At 46.7% G+C, this 20,825-nt stretch overlaps 1 protein-coding gene across 7 annotated transcripts in view; it reads left to right on the top strand.

The window, feature by feature from the left end:
• The window catches only part of LOC129829985 (ankyrin repeat and SAM domain-containing protein 1A-like), a 112,688-nt gene that overhangs the window by 33,331 nt on the left and 58,532 nt on the right, over window positions 1-20,825 (top strand). For 6 of the 7 annotated variants that reach the window (XM_055892081.1, XM_055892078.1, XM_055892076.1 and 3 more), the window contains 9 exons: window positions 9,316-9,612; window positions 10,576-10,651; window positions 10,805-10,906; window positions 11,047-11,133; window positions 11,294-11,463; window positions 17,161-17,223; window positions 17,588-17,714; window positions 18,672-18,718; window positions 20,588-20,705. In XM_055892081.1, the coding sequence (XP_055748056.1) occupies window positions 9,316-9,612; window positions 10,576-10,651; window positions 10,805-10,906; window positions 11,047-11,133; window positions 11,294-11,463; window positions 17,161-17,223; window positions 17,588-17,714; window positions 18,672-18,718; window positions 20,588-20,705 (1,087 nt within the window). The remainder of the gene's footprint in view (window positions 1-9,315; window positions 9,613-10,575; window positions 10,652-10,804; window positions 10,907-11,046; window positions 11,134-11,293; window positions 11,464-17,160; window positions 17,224-17,587; window positions 17,715-18,671; window positions 18,719-20,587; window positions 20,706-20,825) is intronic. The other variant, XM_055892075.1, reaches the window with a different exon arrangement.

Here is a 20,825-nt window from a genome sequence, read left to right as displayed (position 1 = left end):
TTTGATGCATGGTTTTGATGCTTGGGTTTGATGCATGGTTTTGATGCTTGGGTTTGATGCATGGTTTTGATGCTTGGGTTTGATGCATGGTTTTGATGCTTGGGTTTGATGCATGGTTTTGATGCTTGGGTTTGATGCATGGTTTTGATGCTTGGGTTTGATGCATGGTTTTGATGCTTGGGTTTGATGCATGGTTTTGATGCTTGGGTTTGATGCATGGTTTTGATGCTTGGGTTTGATGCATGGTTTTGGTGCTTGAGTTTGATGCATGGTTTTGGTGCTTGAGTTTGATGCATAGTTTTGATGCTTGGGTTTGATGCTTGCTTGGCTTGCACTGGCAGTCTGTTGTAGAGATAAGGGGACTTGCTTTGACCTTTTCTGGGTACATTTCTTGGGGTTCGTTCTAGATACTTTCACCTGGTAACTGAGAAGAATTGGAAAGGTGGATGTGCAATGTTATTAGTACTACTGCTGTTGTGTTCCATAGTCAGTTTTCCTGTTTATACAGTCACGTGATGTTGAAGGACTCTGATGTATGTCTCTTTGGGACCGTCCTCTCTCATTAGTTGTAAATATGAATAAGGCAACAGTAAACATGTCTTCCCCACGAATGATGCAGCCCCCTGTTGGGCCAATTGAGATTGTGTGTGACCACAGATTATCCACTATTGACCAGATTGAAGTGGCTGCTGTAACAATTAAAAAGATATTCTTAAAAAATGGCATTTAGCCTGGGTACCAGTCTCTTTAACTAATCCACTCCGTGTACTCCATGTCAAGTCTTTGGCAATGACAAGGTGTGGCAAGGAGTGGAATGTTACCTAAAGATACTGTTACTCAGACTAGAAGGCAGTCTGGAGGAGGCAAGATCAGGTGGGACCATTCTAGCCAATGAGAGGGCAGATATGCTTGTGAACAACAGGCATAACTCTGATATAAAGTATTTTTTCTCAAAGTTGTCGGAATGTCACGTGTCCTACTTATATCCGTACACTTGTAACAACCTAAGCACTGTGAAACTTCTATTCGATTAAATTAGCCACACGTAGCAAACAAGCCATTACATTTTTTGTTAACCAAATTTGACACTCATTGACCTCCATACAAAAATGGCTTGGTGAGCAAAAAATAATTTTTTAAAAACCGCCACCTGTTGGAGAAGACAGATTTTGGGCCCAGTTATCCCTCTCGCTTCACCTCTTCCTCTCATTTCACTGAATTACTATAGCTCCCGCCTTGGGCCAATCAGTGTCATTTTGTAAATGCTGGATCTCTTTGGCAGTGTTTCCCAACCCTGGCCCCCCAGTACCCCCAACAGTACACTGCTCTATGGCAGTGTTTCCCAACCCTGGTCCCCCAGTACCCCCAACAGTACACTGCTCTATGGCAGTGTTTCCCAACCCTGGTCCCCCAGTACCCCCAACAGTACACTGCTCTATGGCAGTGTTTCCCAACCCTGGTCCCCCAGTACCCCCAACAGTACACTGCTCTATGGCAGTGTTTCCCAACCCTGGTCCCCCAGTACCCCCAACAGTACACTGCTCTATGGCAGTGTTTCCCAACCCTGGTCCCCCAGTACCCCCAACAGTACACTGCTCTATGGCAGAAACACTGCTCTATGGCAAGACACATTATTCACCCAAGTTTTGTAAAAATGGGGCCATTGCTGTCTGAGAGATCGCCTGTGACTAACGTATGAACAGATGGACGGAGACCAATCCACAGTCCCCTCCCGATTTTATCGTGGGGGACAATTAGTCCCTTGGGGACAGAACCACAACATAGAATGGATGTGATTTCAGTGACATAGGTGTTACGTGTCAGTCATTTCTGACCTGTGTGTTTTCCTTGGTGTTTTTCTCTACATGTTACCTTGTTCTAGACGTGTATGTGCTCATATTTGTCTAGGGTCATTAAGTCCTACTGTATGTGTAGAAGCATCTTTCACGCTTAGACAGTCAAGCTCAAGTCAGAGTCTTTCCCCCGGAGATGTTCAATTATTGAACTTCACCGTTAACACTTCATCTAGCTTACTGACAGAGGCAATGTTACCTTCACATCAAATTGAGGCTAACACCATCACTGGAGTGTTGAGAGTTCAAAGCTTGTGTTTTGAGGAAAGCATCTGGAAATCAAACTATTTTTAAAATGGTGTCACATTTCCTCAGTGCTAACTTAAGCCTCTTAGCTTTGGTTGCCTTAAAGCGACATGCAGCATGTGTTTACCAAACACTGAATCATCTTACATGTCCTCTAGTGCTGTATAATTATTGTTCCTCTTAATGCAAACGTTTAGGATGTAGTTTAGTTGACAGACTGACCAGTTGTCATCTGTGGGGGTTAGCTTCTCTGTTGCTTCTGGAATACAGCAGTATGGGGTCCAATACCTGGCCACAGCAGACCTAAATAATGGATAAGCTGTTATGAACAAATCAGAAACATGGATGGATGCAGGCTGGATGGATGCTCTGGCAGTGATGGTGATGGCATCATGTGACTGTGGATCTCTCTTTGGGTTCCTAACATCTCAGTGTTGTTGTAACAACCAGAGAAATGTCTTCCAAGGAGAGGGTGCTTTTCTGTGTACCAGCCTCTTTGTATCAATGTCAGGCAGAGTGTGCTCTCTGCTCAGTGTGTGTGTGTTTCTCCCTCTCTTTGTTTTTCTGCTTTTGAGTCTGCACCACTGTGGAAGAGAGCAAGGGAGAGGTGGGATGTTGTCATGGTAACGGTGTCACGGCTGATTGGTCTTGCAGCAGCAATGACTGACCCAGTGGAACACGCAGCAGGAGAGAAGATAGGGGTGTGTGTCATGGAGTTAGCTAGCTAGAAATGGGAGGGGTGGTTGTGGGCATGGGTTTATGGAGGAGGAGGGGGCTTTAAGTGCAGGCTCTCCCCCTCAGGGAAGCACCTTAGCTCAGCCTGGACACAGCTCAAACAGCCCCTCTCTGTCTGTCCTCCTGGCCTTAGTGCTGCCTAGCTGTAATGTTTATTAAGCGTTGCTGCAACGCTCTCCCAGTGTTACCATCTCCAATGGGCCTGCCACTTGATGATATTCTGATAGTGCCCCAATTGATTTGATAACATTCTGATAGTGCTCCAATTGATTTGATAACATTCTGATAGTGCCCCAATTGATTTGATAACATTCTGATAGTGCCCCAATTGATTTGATAACATTCCGATAGTGCCCCAATTGATTTGATAACATTTGATTTGGAAGGAAAAGCGATTTATCATGGAAGCTTGATTGTAATATACAAATAAAATATAACACTTAGTCATCATTTCTCTGCTTATTGTTATTTCCCGTCTCCTATTTTTAAAACAATGTCTTCCATCGAAAAGCCTGGTGTCTGATAGTGGTATTTTTGAGGAACATGCGGTACTGCTCTTGAAATATGTCAAAGCTGCAAGTCTAACAGTCCTCTGTCTCCAATATAGGTCACCTGCCTAACAAAATGTACTGTACCTTCAGATGGTTGACTGACTGCAGTAAATATGAACACAGACACAGTCATGCAACCAGCTTCCCAGCTTTATACTACACAGAGGGAGAATGTAGTATAAGTTAAACACACAGTGTGATACATACTGTACACACTGCTTGCAGTAGGCTGACAGTGCCCTGAAAATAACACCAGAGAACCTAAAAAGGGAACAGTGTGAAATTTCAGTTAGGCTGCGATTCACACCGGGTATGAGAGCTAGTATTAAATGACAATACAATGTGCCTTTTAAAAAAATATATGATTTTGCCTTCTAATCGGAAGGGCCAGCTTGTCTGAAGAGGGAAGGATATAAAGTGGGGCAAAAAAGTATTTAGTCAGCCACCAATTGTGCAAGTTCTCCCACTTAAAAAGATGAGAGAGGCCTGTAATTTTCATCATAGGTTCACTTCAACTATGACAGACAAAATGAGAAAAAAAATCCAGAAAATCACATTGTAGGATTTTTAATGAATTTATTTGCAAATTATGGTGGAAAATAAGTATTTGGTCAATAACAAAAATGTATCTCAATACTTTGTTATATACCCTTTGTTGGCAATGACAGAGGTCAAACGTTTTCTGTTAGTCTTCACAAGGTTTTCACACACTGTTGCTGGTATTTTGGCCCATTCCTCCATGCAGATCTCCTCTAGAGCAGTGATGTTTTGGGGCTGTTGCTGGGCAACACGGACTTTCAACTCCCTCCAAAGATTTTCTATGGGGTTGAGATCTGGAGACTGGCTAGGCCACTCTTAGTTTTACTTGCATTTAAAAGCAGTTGGAGGCCTCGGAAGGAGTGTTGTATGGCACTGAAGCTCGTTTGGAGGTTTATTAGCACAGTGTCCAAAGAAGGGCCAGATGTATACAGAATAGTGTCATCTGCGTAGAGGTGGATCAGAGAATCACCAGCAGCAAGAGCGACATCATTGAAATATACAGAGAAAAGAGTCGGCCCGAGAATTTAACCCCCATAGAGACTGCCAGAGGTCCAGACAACAGGCCTTCCGATTTGACACACTGAACTCTTCTGAGAAGTAGTTGGTGAACCAGGCGAGGCAGTCATTTGAGAAGCCAAGGCTATTGAGTCTGCCGATAAGAATGCGGTGATTGACAGAGTCAAGCCTTGGCCAGGTCGATGAAGACGGCTGCACAGTACACTCTTTTATCGATGGCGGTTATGATATTGTTTAGGACCTTGAGCGTGGCTGAGGTGCACCCATGATCAGCACGGAAACCAAATTGCATAGTGGAGAAGGTATGGTGGGATTCAAAATGGTCGGTGATCTGTTTGTTAACTTGGCTTTCGAAGATTTTAGAAAGGCAGGGCAGAATGGATATAGGTCTATAACAGTTTGGGTCTAGAGTGTCTCCCCCTTGACCGCGGATGACCGCGGCAGCTTTCCAATCTTTGAGGATCTCAGACGATACGAAAGAGAGGTTGAATAGGCTAGTAATAGGAGTTGAAGCCTGCGCTACGGGCACACTGCCCCACAGTCTGTAAGCATTCTGATTGGCTTCAGTTTAGCACCTGTGTCCATCTCTGTCTACTGCCACACATCAGATCCGACACCAGCCCTTTTTCTCCATCATATCTCCTTAAACATTCCTACATACATCCATGCAAGCTAGAGCCCTCAGAAGGGCATCTGTCCATTTTGATGGACAGGTTTTTTCCCTTCATCCTTTATGCATAATCACATCCAGCATATGCCGGATTTTCTGCTGTAGATTGAGTTGTTGCGTGTGGCCAGTGGAGGAGAAGAGCGAGATGCTGGAAAAAGCTACTATCTACCAGCCTGATGATTTAAACTGTTCAACACATACTTCAGTCTGAGACTACCATCGTTGAAGTCGTTTGTGGTGATGTCAAAATGAAGGGTGTTGTATAAAACAAAGTCATCAGCGATTGGATCATCTCTAACAAATCAAAGTAGCAAAGCCAATGACGAATTTTCAAAACGCTGCTTTACCCACTTGAATTCTGGCTCTGGGGAAGAAACTAACGTCCGTGGGCGTGGCGTAGCTGTTGGCCGAATCAAGGAGTTTGGTTTGCCTGGCTACCCAATCTGCTGTCTTCAGTTTCCAGGCATTTGAGATGAGCTTGCCTCTGTGTGGATATGTGAGAAACAGGGATTTACAAATATGTGTGCATACTACGAGTAGTCGCGTGCAGCGTTTGGGCTACCCTGTGGCCACAACAGCTGCTTGCCCCTCCGTCCCTCGCCCCACCCCCCTTAACCAGAGTGCAGAGCATGACATAACCCCTCCTATTCTTCGCTCCGCCAGCCCAGCGAGCACATTACATGCCAGAGGTCACTAGTCTCTCCTCGTTAGCATCTCAGCCAGTAGCCCTACAGTACATAGTCGGACTGCAGCACGTTTCTTCTCTTCTGGAATTGGAACATTCTAATGCGAGTGTGATTGGCATCACAACAGTGCAGAAGTTAGGCCTAATCTCCAATGTTCCTGGAGAAAAAGCACTTTAATCTGAGTGTGTTTGACACACACTGGAGTCTAGATTAAGATGAAGGCCCATTTATCATGCAATGTTTTATTTTTTATTATTATTATTTTTTTTTTTAACTAGGCAAGTCAGTTAAGAACAAATTCTTATTTTCAAATACTGCCTAGAAACAGTGGGTTAATTTAAAACTGCCTTGTTCAGGGGCAGAACGACAGATTTTTACCTTGTCAACTCGAGGATTCGATCTTGCTACCTTTCGGTTACCAGTCGAACGCTCTAACCACTAGGCTACCTGCCGCCTATTGTGCAATCTACCACTGTTGTTCACACAGGCTTCATACTGTGTACTATCCTGGATTACAACATAGTGTACTAATCCTTCTCTTGATTGTAGCTGCCATCAGTCAACTCCGCAATGTGGATGACCAGGACAGGAGTGTATGTGTGGCCATCTACTTTCTTATGTTAGCATTTGAACAGCTGTTGGTTTGCAGGCTCACATGGACCCCTGTGCAGTAGGCTAGTGTGGAGTGAAGGAGGCGTCACAGGGAAGGTCTGATTCATGCTGCTCACCCTACGCTTTGCTCTGCTGCTGCCCGGAGAGGCCAGCCGTGGCTAATATGATCAGATGTTGTCAGACTCAAAGCCACGGAACGAACCACACTGGCCACACCACTGAGACCGAGAGGAGGGGATCCTCTGGAGTCTCAAACTTCATTGGTGAATGTGGTTTTTGGTGTCTTAAAACTAGACACTGATCATGTGTTCATGATATGGCAAATCTGTCTCTCTTTTTGCCGTAAATCTTGAAGAAGTCTTGGTTTTTGCAGGTAGAATTCAATCGGCCATAATCCGAGCAGTTAGCCAGCACACATAGAGGTTGAAGCTGGTTTCTATTTGGATATTGTTATTGCAGATTTTTCCAGGTTGTGCAAGTAAACCTGTATACCCAAGGCTATAAAACATGTTCCTCTGAAGTAGCCTGCATCTAACAGTTGAGAGTTGAATCTATTAAAAAGCTTGTGATGACAAAACAGTTGATGGTGCGTCACAGATGCGAGACGCCATGCTCCTTTGTGTGTGGTCGTGCCATACTCCTGCAGCAAACGGGGAGAGAGAAACAGAGACGTAGAGAGAACAAAGATCCAAACCTTAATTTAGACCAAAAACACAGAGGATAAGCAGGGAGGAACAATTAATCAAATCCCAAACCGTAACTGACAAAACCCTAGCAGACTTGTGGTTTATTTCCCTAACAGAGGCTTTTTGTTTTATAGTGTTCTTCTGCTCCATGGTCTTTGTGTTTGTTGAGTGCAGCTCACACAGGTTCAGACCAAGCCACTCTCAGCCGGCCTCTCTCTCAGCCGGCCTCTCTCTCCCCCGTCTTTCCAGAAAGGCAGGTGTTGTTTGGTATTCCCTCGGATTGTAATTTTTTATTTCTCCTCCTTTCTTTCAGCTCAAGCTGTAACCTGTTTTTGCCAGTGTAGTAAGACCTGTCTCTCTCTCTCTCAGTACCTTGAACAATACAGGAGTAGTTACCTACTGATCTTCGTATTAGTCAGAGGGGAGGGGCCAACACCTGTCCTGGGTGCCCTGTAACCTCCCCCTACCCCCTGTCTCCATGATCCTGCCTCTGATGACAGAATAAAGACTCAGCTGGCACCTCCTCCTCCAGGGAGCAACCCAACCTAGCACACAGTGTGTGGGTATTCTCCTGCCAGCTGTCGGCTGCTCCTAGATGTCTGTGGCATGACTGGCACTCAGAGCATGTTGCAGACTGGCATTGTTGCCACACCCTGGTACACAATTGTTGTTGACTGGCACAGAGTGGCTAGCCTTGGGGGAGGTTATGGTTGGTCTCTTACGACAGTTATTCATTCATTACCTTTAGGTTTGTACTGTGTTTACAAACTGTCAAACCTGTATGTTGCACACAGCATACTGCTAGTGTTGTCAGCCACTTGAGTTGACACTGGAATGTCCTGTGTGTTAGCTAGTGTTCCCAGTCTGCCCTTCTAGGAATATGACCTCGCATCAAATTGCCTTTGTGATGAATGTGAGAGAGAATATAGTGTCATTACATATAAATTGTTCTGAGTTGGATATGCATTGGTTATTAAGACCATTATTTTGTCTCCGCTGATGTATCAGGCTGTATTGTACGCCCTCTTCTGGCTGCTGGTGGTAGTACTTGGTAATAAAAAGTAAGGAATGGAGATTTGAACACAGGTCCACTTTACTGAATATGCTGCTGACATAGGCTAGATATGACGTTTGTGATTATGTTACAATGTGAACATATGTCTGATTCTCTCCCAAAGTATTCTGATATTCTCTCCATATGATATAGAGATTACATTTGGCTACAGAATATGCTGCAACTCACTCAGCATCAACTTTATTGCTTGTGTTGTGGGTACTTTTTGAGTGTAAAAGCTGTGTTTGTAATGCTATTGATTTAATGTTGTTCTACTGAACATATAGTTTTGATCCCTGCTCTCTGGGCTTGGAGAATCTCTATTTAAAAAATTTATATATATTCCATCCATTTCACTCATAGGCTGTATCCCTGTGCAGTCAGAACTTTGACCTCAGGATTGCCATCATCTCTGTTACTAGACAAGCCAGTTCCTCAGCCGCTGTTCTGCTCTCAGGACCATAGATTGTATTGACGTATGAGCCGTGTCCCTCTAGCACTATCTTGCTGGGTAACGAATGCATCCCCTGCATGTGAAGCACTGCATTGACCACACTCACTACACTTGTCTGTCACCACACCACTCAAGTCTCTCACACTGGCTGTCACCCCTATCTCTGTCTGCACGAAGCAGTTACTTAAACAACCAAGCAACACATTACATATTGTCATCACAGAAGTGTCTTTCCTAAATATGGTGGCCTTTACTAAATGTCAACAGATTGTCCTTTCGTCACATTTACAGCAGGCCATGCCGTATAAGAAGCAGGTGTTAGACAGTTCTACTCAACAGGGACTGTTCCCGGTCATGACTTCAGTCCCCACCCCCCAGCATTCTCCCAGCATCCCTTTCTCTCAGCTAGCCAGCGCTTTCCTTGGGCCTCGTCATCCTGAGTGGTGCTCTTCAGTGACCTTTAGACATATTGGCTAATATGGTGGTTGCTAAGCACTGATTGGCTTAACCTACGTGACACAATCATGAGTCCTCAATCACTGCTTTCTGGAAGCTGGACCATGACTCACTTAATGCTCCCTTCCTTCTTTCCTCCCTTCTTCCCAATATCCACCCCCACCTCTTTCTCTACTTCCTCTATGTGGATGCTCACTCCCTGCCTCCCATCCCTCCACCTTTCCTTTCTGGTCCCCCTTCCTCCCCCCTCCAACAGAACAATGACAACGAGACCCCCCTCCACTGTGCCGCCCAGTACGGCCACACCCAGGTGGTGCGTCTGCTGCTGGAGGAGTTGACCGACCCCACCATGAGGAACAACAAGTTTGAGACGCCGCTGGACCTGGCGGCGCTCTACGGCCGGCTAGAGGTGGTCAAGCTGCTGCTCACCGCCCACCCCAACCTGCTCTGCTGCAACACCAAGAAACACACGCCACTGCACCTGGCCTCACGTAACGGACACCTGGCCGTGGTAGAGGTGCTGCTGGATGCTGGCATGGACATCAACTATGAGGTGAGGACTGAGGAGAACACTGGGTCTGTTGTCTCTCCTACCTGTTCAATGATCAGGTTCAATGTGTTGTTGTGAGGGCGTAGTTATGTGGATATATAGAGACCTAATGTGTCCATAATGTTATCTTGTGTACACACCATTGCAGCATTTAGGCCTACAAACTCATAGGCTCTTTACTCAAACCTCTTGAGCTCTTTATTCAGACTAAAGAACCAGTATTTTATTTTATTTAACCTTTATTTAACCAGGAAAGGCCCATTGAGACCCAGAGTCTATTTTTCAAGGGAGACCTGGCCAAGAAGGCAGCAACAATCAATACATTACATCATTAAAATATACATCAACACAACATGATCCAGCATAAAAAAGCATTTACATTCCTCCGTAACAGAGTTTCCCATCAATATTTGACTGTTTAAGGGGGCTTTTGGCCCTCTCCTCTTCCTTTACCAGACTGCCATCCATCAGTCGTGTCCTACCTCCACTTCCCTCATCTCTGCTCTGTAGCAGGTCTGGGCCACCAGAATCCTTCAGGTCTTGCTTCCTGCAGTTTCCATTAGCATGGCGCTGCGAGCTGGAAAATAATCTACTTTGATTCCTCAACCAAATAATTCTCCATAGCAAAACACACAGGGGTGGTGACCGGCAGGGTATAAATAACCGAAGCCAAACTTCTATTTCACGCTGATCAAACCTGTCCTGTGTGTTCAGGAAGTATCCTGTTGGTTTAGCTTTAAGCAGTATGCCGTAGCTGACCAAGATGAGAGGAATCAGAATCAAAGCTTTGTGTCGGTCTAGATAGCAGGTCTTCACCTGTTCCTCTCAGCAGGGAGGGTTTGGGTTAGAGATCTGACCTGTGCTGTTCTGTATGTTGCTGGCCTGGAGTCTACTCTGATGTCATGTTTTGTTATTGCTCAGCCACAGCATTGTTTTAATTATGGTCTGTTTGTTGTCTCTCTGCAGACGGAGAAGGGCAGTGCCCTCCATGAAGCGGCTCTCTTTGGGAAAACTGACGTGGTGCAGAAACTTCTGAGGGAAGGTCAGACACTGACGCCTCCATTTAGTCAACATGCTTATAAGATACACCACGTTTCTACCCACTGAATAATGCAGATCTAACCCCCTGCTCGTTTCTCTCTCCTCCCCTAATCCCCTGCTCTGTCCTCTGTGTCTCTTCCCTGTCCTGCTCCAGGGGTTAATGTCAACATGGTGGACAACAAGGGCCTGACTGCGCTGGACACTGTCAGAGAGATGCCCTCTCAGACGAGCCGGCAGATAGCAGCTCTAATTCTGGGTAAGAAATACAGAAATAATGGTTCCCTATGGGATTATAAAGAAAGATGACCTTACCTTAACCACAAACTGATTTCCCAAAATGTTTTTTCTGACTAATGAAATTATTTGATTGACCTTTTCTTCCTTATCTCTCTGCAGGTCATATGTCAGGAAATCCCCCTGTTTTGGATTTGCCTCCTCCCCCTCTCCCTCCACCTAATGAGAGCCCTAGTCCGAGGAAAAAAGGTATGTCGTATCTATACAGAAAACCTCAAGTTAAGTGAGCCCTTAGAAGATATGGTGTTAACACGTAACCACCAGCCAAGGCTCTCTACCTGTGTGATGCCGTGCATTGCTACCTGTATTTGTATGAGTATCAATATGTGTGTTAAAATGTGTGTTGTAGGTGAGATGGAGGTGGTGAGTGCACTGCTCTCGGGGCTGGCCCCGGGGCCTGAGGAAGAGAGCCCGTATGAGGCTCTGTTTGAGGCCACCTCCTGTCACTCTCTAGACAGCCTGGCCAGCGGGAAGTCCTCCGACAGGGACTCTGGACGGCCTGACAGTGAAGCCGGAAAGGTTGGTCTGGAACTCTGCCTTCCACCACAGAAACACACAACATGTGACTCAGGAGGTTTGCGTGGCTGGGCATCTAAAATATTTTATCTCCACAAGAGGGCAATAGTTCTCTGCATTTAATTGTTGTTGAATAGACTGGATTTAGAAATTATGACAGCATATCTCTTTAACACTAGAAAAGCCTGAGACAATGACGAGTCTTTTTTCACGTCAACATTCTAACAGTCTAATAAATACATTTCATATAATCATTTGGTTGTGTTTATGAAAGTCTTAGGTAACATTACACTACGAAAGAAAATGTATTTCAAAGTACACAGTAGCATTTCCATTAGTTTATGTAACTGTAGGCTATATGTACAAATGAAAACCACTAAAACACCACAATTCAAGTGTTAAAATCCATTAAATAAAAAAAATCTGAAAGATCATTCATTATTAATTTGTTAAGGAACATTATGAAACTAAGAAAATGCATTTTAAAATAACAGAATGCCATATTTTGAGTTTAAATATATTACTGTGCTTTGAATGTTGCGAGTGCATGTAGGGAGTTTATGGCATCATTCTGCCAAAAATGCTCGAGGGGGTGTGGTATATGGCCAATATAACACGGCTAATGGCTGTTCTTAGGCAGAGTGCAACGCGGAGTGCCTGGATGCAGCCCTTATCCGTGGTATATTGGCCATGTACCACAACCCCCTGAGGTGCCGTATTGCTGTTATAAATTGTTACCAACGTAATTAGAACAGTAAACGAAGTCATTTTGCATAACACAGCTTTCCACCAATCAGCAACCAGGAGTCAAACTACCCCATTTATAATTTGAAATAATAGAGCTCAAGGGTTAATTTCTAAGAGTGATTTGGAAACTGCAGAATCTGCTAGACATCAAAACGTCTTACCTGCTTGTGACCTTGTAGAAGTTTGAAAAAGTAACTTTTTGGCACTCCGTTTCCCTGCCCCGTTCATCAGATTCTTCATATATTGATACTATTCTCACCCATCAGACTATTGTCAATGTAATCTTGTCTTAAGCTAACTCTTAAGCTAGTTATATGTGTGAAATTAGTTTCGATATACACTCACCGGCCAGTGTATTAGGTACACCACCCCATTCACAAAAATGGATCGTTCCTACAGACAGTGAATAACATGGCCGTGGCTTGCTATATAAATTAGGCAGACAGGCATCGTAGCATTCAGTTACTGTTCGATTGAACATTTGAATGGGAAAAACGAGTGACCTAAGCGACTTTGAGCGTGGTATGATAGTCGTTGCCAGGTACGCGACTTTGAGCGCGGTATGATAGTCGTTGCCAGGTACGTGATTTTTAGCGTGGTATGATCGTCAAGTCCAGGTACGTGACTTTGAGCGTGGTATGATCGTCGTTGCCAGGTACGTGACTTTGAGCGTGGTATGATAGTCTTTGCCAGGTACGTGACTTTGAACGTGGTATGATAGTCGTTGCCAGGTACGTGACGTTGAGCGTGGTATGATAGTCGTTGCCAGGTACGTGACTTTGAGCGTGGTATGATAGTCGTTGCCAGGTACGTGACTTTGAGCGTGGTATGATAGTCGTTGCCAGGTACGTGACTTTGAGCGTGGTATGATAGTCGTTGCCAGGTACGTGACTTTGAGCGTGGTATGATAGTCGTTGCCAGGTACGTGTCTTTGAGCGTGGTATGATCGTCGTTGCCAGGTCCGTGACTTTGAGCGTGGTATGATCGTCGTTGCCAGGTACGTGACTTTTAGCGTGGTATGATCGTCGTTGCCAGGTCCGTGACTTTGAGCGTGGTATGATCGTCGTTGCCAGGTCCGTGACTTTGAGCGTGGTATGATCGTCGTTGCCAGGTACGTGACTTTTAGCGTGGTATGATAGTCGAGTCCAGGTACGTGACTTTGAGCGTGGTATGATAGTCGAGTCCAGGTACGTGACTTTGAGCGTGGTATGATAGTTGTTGCCAGGTACGTGACTTTAAGCGTGGTATGATAGTCGTTGCCAGGTATGTGACTTTGAGCGTGGTATGATAGTCGTTGCCAGGTCCGTGACTTTGAGCGTGGTATGATCGTCGTTGCCAGGTACGTGACTTTGAGCGTGGTATGATCGTCGTTGCCAGGTACGTGACATTGAGCGTGGTATGATAGTCGTTGCCAGGTACGTGACTTTAAGCGTGGTATGATAGTCGTTGCCAGGTATGTGACTTTGAGCGTGGTATGATAGTCGTTGCCAGGTCCGTGACTTTGAGCGTGGTATGATCGTCGTTGCCAGGTACGTGACTTTGAGCGTGGTATGATCGTCGTTGCCAGGTACGTGACATTGAGCGTGGTATGATAGTCGTTGCCAGGTACGTGACTTTAAGCGTGGTATGATAGTCGTTGCCAGGTACGTGATTTTTAGCGTGGTATGATCGTCAAGTCCAGGTACGTGACTTTGAGCGTGGTATGATCGTCGTTGCCAGGTACGTGACTTTGAGCGTGGTATGATAGTCTTTGCCAGGTACGTGACTTTGAACGTGGTATGATAGTCGTTGCCAGGTACGTGACGTTGAGCGTGGTATGATAGTCGTTGCCAGGTACGTGACTTTGAGCGTGGTATGATAGTCGTTGCCAGGTACGTGACTTTGAGCGTGGTATGATAGTCGTTGCCAGGTACGTGACTTTGAGCGTGGTATGATAGTCGTTGCCAGGTACGTGACTTTGAGCGTGGTATGATAGTCGTTGCCAGGTACGTGTCTTTGAGCGTGGTATGATCGTCGTTGCCAGGTCCGTGACTTTGAGCGTGGTATGATCGTCGTTGCCAGGTACGTGACTTTTAGCGTGGTATGATCGTCGTTGCCAGGTCCGTGACTTTGAGCGTGGTATGATCGTCGTTGCCAGGTCCGTGACTTTGAGCGTGGTATGATCGTCGTTGCCAGGTACGTGACTTTTAGCGTGGTATGATAGTCGAGTCCAGGTACGTGACTTTGAGCGTGGTATGATAGTCGAGTCCAGGTACGTGACTTTGAGCGTGGTATGATAGTTGTTGCCAGGTACGTGACTTTAAGCGTGGTATGATAGTCGTTGCCAGGTATGTGACTTTGAGCGTGGTATGATAGTCGTTGCCAGGTCCGTGACTTTGAGCGTGGTATGATCGTCGTTGCCAGGTACGTGACTTTGAGCGTGGTATGATCGTCGTTGCCAGGTACGTGACATTGAGCGTGGTATGATAGTCGTTGCCAGGTACGTGACTTTAAGCGTGGTATGATAGTCGTTGCCAGGTATGTGACTTTGAGCGTGGTATGATAGTCGTTGCCAGGTCCGTGACTTTGAGCGTGGTATGATCGTCGTTGCCAGGTACGTGACTTTGAGCGTGGTATGATCGTCGTTGCCAGGTACGTGACATTGAGCGTGGTATGATAGTCGTTGCCAGGTACGTGACTTTAAGCGTGGTATGATAGTCGTTGCCAGGTATGTGACTTTGAGCGTGGTATGATAGTCGTTGCCAGGTATGTGACTTTGAGCGTGGTATGATAGTCGTTGCCAGGTCCGTGACTTTGAGCGTGGTATGATCGTCGTTGCCAGGTACGTGACTTTGAGCGTGGTATGATCGTCGTTGCCAGGTACGTGACTTTAAGCGTGGTATGATAGTCGTTGCCAGGTACGTGACTTTGAGCGTGGTATGATTGTCGTTGCCAGGTACGTGACTTTGAGCGTGGTATGACAGTCATTGCCAGGTACGTGACTTTGAGCGTGGTATGATAGTCGTTGCCAGGTACGTGACTTTGAGCGTGGTATGATAGTCGTTGCCAGGTACGTGACTGAGCGTGGTATGATAGTCGTTGCCAGGTACGTGACTTTGAGCGTGGTATGATAGTCGTTGCCAGGTACGTGACTTTGAGCGTGGTATGATCGTCGTTGCCAGGTACGTGACTTTGAGCGTGGTATGATAGTCGTTGCCAGGTACGTGACTTTGAGCGTGGTGTGATAGTCGTTGCCAGGTACGTGACTTTGAGCGTGGTATGATCGTCGTTGCCAGGTACGTGACTTTGAGCGTGGTATGATAGTCGTTGCCAGGTACGTGACTTTGAGCGTGGTATGATCGTCGTTGCCAGGTACGTGACTTTGAGCGTGGTATGATAGTCGTTGCCAGGTACGTGACTTTGAGCGTGGTATGATCGTCGTTGCCAGGGACGTGACTTTGAGCGTGGTATGATAGTCGTTGCCAGGTACGTGACTGAGCGTGGTATGATAGTCGTTGCCAGGTACGTGACTTTGAGCGTGGTATGATAGTCGTTGCCAGGTACGTGACTTTGAGCGTGGTATGATCGTCGTTGCCAGGTACGTGACTTTGAGCGTGGTATGATAGTCGTTGCCAGGTCCGTGACTTTGAGCGTGGTATTATCGTCGTTGCCAGGTACGTGACTTTGAGCGTGGTATGATCGTCGTTGCCAGGTACGTGACTTTGAGCGTGGTATGATAGTCGTTGCCAGGTACGTGACTTTGAGCGTGGTATGATAGTCGTTGCCAGGTACGTGACTTTGAGCGTGGTATGATAGTCGTTGCCAGGTACGTGACTTTGAGCGTGGTATGATAGTCGTTGCCAGGTACGTGACTTTGAGCGTGGTATGATAGTCGTTGCCAGGTACGTGACTTTGAGCGTGGTATGATAGTCGTTGCCAGGTACGTGACTTTGAGCGTGGTATGATAGTCGTTGCCAGGTACGTGACTTTGAGCGTGGTATGATCGTCGAATCCAGGCGTGCCGGATCCAGTATCTCAGAAACGGCCTTGACAAACAAAAAACAAACAGCCAGCGGCAGTCCTGTGGGTGAAAACAGCTTGTTGATGGGAGAAGTCCAAGGAGAATGGCAAGAATGGTGCAAGCTAACAGGCTGACCACAAACAGACAAATAGCTGTGCAGTAGAACAGTGGTGTGCAGAACAGTATCTTAGAACGCACATCTCGTAGGTCCTTGTCACGGATGGGTTATTGCAGAAGACGACCACACCGGGTTCCACTCCTATCAGCTAAAATCAAGAAGAAGCGGCTCCGGTGGGCATGTGATCACCAACACTGGACAATTGAGGAGTGGAAAAACATAACCTGGAACATGACAGCGAGTTCAGTTTACTTGAGTGGCCAATGCAGAGCCCAGACCTCAACCCACTAGAGCCTCTTTGGGACGAGATGGAACGGGCTGTTCACAGCTTGAATGTACCTCCGTCCAATCTGCAGCAGCTACGTGATGCCATCACGGCTGCGTGGAGGCAAAGGGGTGTCCGACCCAGTACTAGATGGTTGTACCCAATAAACTGGCCGGTGAGTGTAGTTTTGACGGGCCATTATCAGCTGCGCAGGCTGACTGCCAGTGAACGAGGGTAGCTAGAAAAAAACGACATGTCCTCTTAAAACGGCTTATAAAACAAATTCTGCTTTTGATATCAAGATGAAAATAATTACAGTGTGTTATATAGACTTATTTAGGAAAAGTCAAGGACGTGGGCGGGGGGAGGACATGAATAAAATGTATAATTAGAAAAGTACCTTAGTTTTGCATCCACATGACACGCTCTCAGCTTTTCTAGTGTTAAAGCAAAAATCTATGTTTGAATTCAAGACTCCAGTTCAACCGACCTTCTATAGTACTTCAAGATATGTGTCAAACTAATGTCTGAGCACAGTCAGTGATTTCGTTCTCTGTTTGTCAATTACAGAAAGACCGGCTGGCTCACCAATCCCAACCTGCCCCAGGCCATGTAGAGGAGCTTAGCTCAGAGGTCAGAATCTATGGTCATTAAAGCTCTGTTTTGAAGGACCATGTTGTAATGGTTGGGTTAAATGCGGAAGACTCATTCGGTTGAAGGCATTCAGTTGTGCAACTGACTAGGTATCCCCCTTTCCCTTTCCTTTCCATTACTTTTGGCCAAAGCAATCAATTAGTTCCTGCTAGTTTTGTGTGTAAGGAACGAGCTAAGGACTGTGTGGATAACTACAACCATGAGAGGGCACTGTGGAGTAACTTCTCACTGTAGGAGTCCTCAGCGTCACAGGACAGTCTGAGATGAATGCTACACAAGCCTAACAGAGGTGGTATGGGTGTTCTGTACTGTGCTGACCCTGTCTCCCATCTCTCCCTCACAGGCCCTATTCACTAACAGCAGCATCGATGAGAGGGGGGAGACAGAGGAGGAGGATCACACGTATGAACTGCTGCTGTCTGCCCAGACCAAAGTCCCCCAGTCCGCACTGGACCCCCCATCCCAGAAAGGTACACACTTACAGGGAGGACAAGGGATGTAGAAAGTGATTTGGATTAAGGATGATATTCAAATCCCTTCATGATTGCTAATTGATGGGAAATGATGTGTGATAAAACACTGCTCCCTCAGCCTGAAGAATAAGGAGCACTTGCAACCTCTCCCCCACTCCACCCACATGCCCCCTCCCTGGTGCTTTGCAAAGTGTGATCCCTCATTCCTAGCAGCATTACACCAGGGATGGAATGGAGAAAGGGTCAGTTTTCCAACCGCTCCCTAAACCCATCCTGCTTCCACTCTGTCTGGTTGTAACCCTTTACCCAAATACAGCTAAGGTTTAACTTCAACAGCATCAGTAGGAGAGAGCTTGGAATATCCTAATGTGTGGTATCCTACTCAGGAGGGTCATAGGAGAGGACTCATTCCTTAGCTTTGGCTTTTGATTGACAGTGCGTTTCATTGGATTAAATGGGATTTAATTAACAGCACATTGGAGTCCCTGTTTGTTGATATGAATGTTTTTAAACTGTACCCCAGGCTTTCTGTTCTGTCACATTCCTAATAAATTAATTGTGTGTCACTATACAGTGTCATAGAAATGAATGTGGAGAGTGATTGCTGATGTAATCACTTCCCCTTTTATTTTGATGAATGACTAGATGTCCAGTCCTTGACTTGCGTTCCTCCGTTATGTTGTTAAGATGTTTGAGGAAGTCTTTGCTGGCTGCTTAATTGTCTGCTCTTCTTTCTGTTTTAAGTGTCTGTCTGAGTGTCTGTCTGGCCATTGTCTCCAATACTACCCACAATACCATGTGCATAAAACATGAGCTTTATTATACTTCCCTTTCCAATTCACTTTGCATAATATCATCCCTGGCAGTCTTGAGATTGAATAGAAATGAAATATGATAATTGTACTACCTTACTCATGATGACCTAACTAACTGCTGTCTATCCTGTCTCCCCAGATGGGAACGCTACAGTCAAACAGTCTTCCAACAGTCTCCTACCTCAGGTATGACCTGCATCTCCTCTCCTTTCCTCCTCTCATCCCTCCATCTCTCCCCTCATCCCACCATGGCTGCCATGCTGCCTGTCATCTGACTCATCTGTGCTCTGGAACGCTGTGTGATGAATAAGATGGTATTTACCACTAGTAGCTACATATCAGGGCAGCATGTAGCCTAGCAGTTGGTGCGTTGGGCCAGTAACAGAAAAGCCGTTAATGGGAAAGATCTGCCGATGTGCCCTTGAGCAAGGCACTTAACCCTAATTGATAATGGCAGACCCTGGCCGTGACCCCACACTTTAAGGACGTCTCAGGGAGAGTATGATATGCAAAAAACACATTTCCAATTCATAATTATGATAGTGATCTTTTCTCCTGTGTCACACACTACTTACACAGAGAAAGACATGGACAAAGAGCAAAGTAAAAGGTCCCTGGGCTCCTCCATGTTCTGCTTTGACATGAAATCGAACCATGGCGTCTGATCTTTTTCCCTAAACATTTATTTTTCCACCATGGTACTGCTCCATCCTGCGAGGATAAATATCTTACATACCGGTACTTCATCAGGAAATATGTCTCCCTGACTGAGGTCCTCTGTCAATCTCTGTGTCTCTGTTTAGTGACTTTGTAGCCAACCCTGGCCACCGGGACTCCTGGAGATTTACAGCCTCTCCCCTCACTCCTCTCCTCCCTCTCTCCGCCTCTCTTTCCTCTCCATCTGTTTTAATTCCCCTTCTCCTATCCCTGTCTCATCGAATGTAACTGGAGGGCCCTATAAAGCTGTCTTTTCTATTTATTATCCTATCATATCTATTTATACTGCCTTTTTATTATACAGTTAGCTGCCACAGGGTTCTATTTGCGTTGCTCTCCCCCCTCCTCCCATAAACTCATCTCAAATCTGTTGTTTTTCTGAGGTTCTTATTTGGAACAACTGTCCCTTTGCTGCCTAATATTTTTGAAATGAGTGTGTGGCTGACTGGCTCGCTGGCTGACTGGCTCTCTGGCTGACTGGCTCGCTGGCTGACTGGCTCTCTGGCTGACTGGCTCTCTGGCTGACTGGCTCGCTGGCTGACTGGCTCTCTGGCTGACTGGCTCGCTGGCTGACTGGCTCGCTGGCTGACTGGCTCTCTGGCTGACTGGCTCGCTGGCTGACTGGCTCGCTGGCTGACTGGCTCTCTGGCTGACTGGCTCTCTGGCTGACTGGCTCGCTGGCTGACTGGCTCGCTGGCTGACTGGCTCGCTGGCTGACTGGCTCGCTGGCTGGCTGACTGGCTCTCTGGCTGACTGGCTCGCTGGCTGACTGGCTCGCTGGCTGACTGGCTCTCTGGCTGACTGGCTGACTGGCTCTCTGGCTGACTGGCTCTCTGGCTGACTGGCTCTCTGGCTGACTGGCTCTCTGGCTGACTGGCTCTCTGGCTGACTGGCTCGCTGGCTGACTGGCTCGCTGGCTGACTGGCTCGCTGGCTGACTGGCTCGCTGGCTGACTGGCTGGCTGGCTGACTGGCTCGCTGGCTGACTGGCTCGCTGGCTCGCTGGCTGACTGGCTCGCTGGCTGACTGGCTCGCTGGCTGACTGGCTCGCTGGCTGACTGGCTCGCTCGCTGACTGGCTCGCTCGCTGACTGACTGGTGTCCTCTGTGTTCTAATCAGCAGCCAGCCATCTGAGGCTATCATTCATATTAGGAATGATGATGCACGGCAACGTGGCAGCAATCACTGGGATGCTTTCTTAATTTAATATCATAGTGTGGGGCTAATTCGGGCTGTGCTAATCGTCTGCTATGCTGTGATGGCAGCAGTGAGTGTGGTGGTGGTTTTAGTTGGGATTGACAGCTGTTAGTGTGCTCATCTCTCCCCTGGTCTCCTCCAGCAGCAGAAGCCCACAGCCCCTAGTGACCTCAGACCACCAGGCGAGACGGGCAACACTCTAAAGCTCCCTGGATCTCCTGTGGTTGGGCCTGGACGGACGGGACTCCGCTCCACTGGCGGTGAGTTCCACCCTCCACATGCTCTACCTACTGGATGGCAGTCCCTGGTGGGAGAGATGCGCTTGTTTCTAAGCTCCACATTGACCATAGATGCAGTAAAGGGCAATGTTCCCTCTAAGC

This window comes from Salvelinus fontinalis, chromosome 31 (assembly GCF_029448725.1).
Source record: "Salvelinus fontinalis isolate EN_2023a chromosome 31, ASM2944872v1, whole genome shotgun sequence".
Lineage (NCBI taxonomy): Eukaryota > Metazoa > Chordata > Actinopteri > Salmoniformes > Salmonidae > Salvelinus > Salvelinus fontinalis.
Note: the sequence above shows the minus strand (reverse complement) of the source record. Positions and strands in the feature narration are given on the sequence as shown.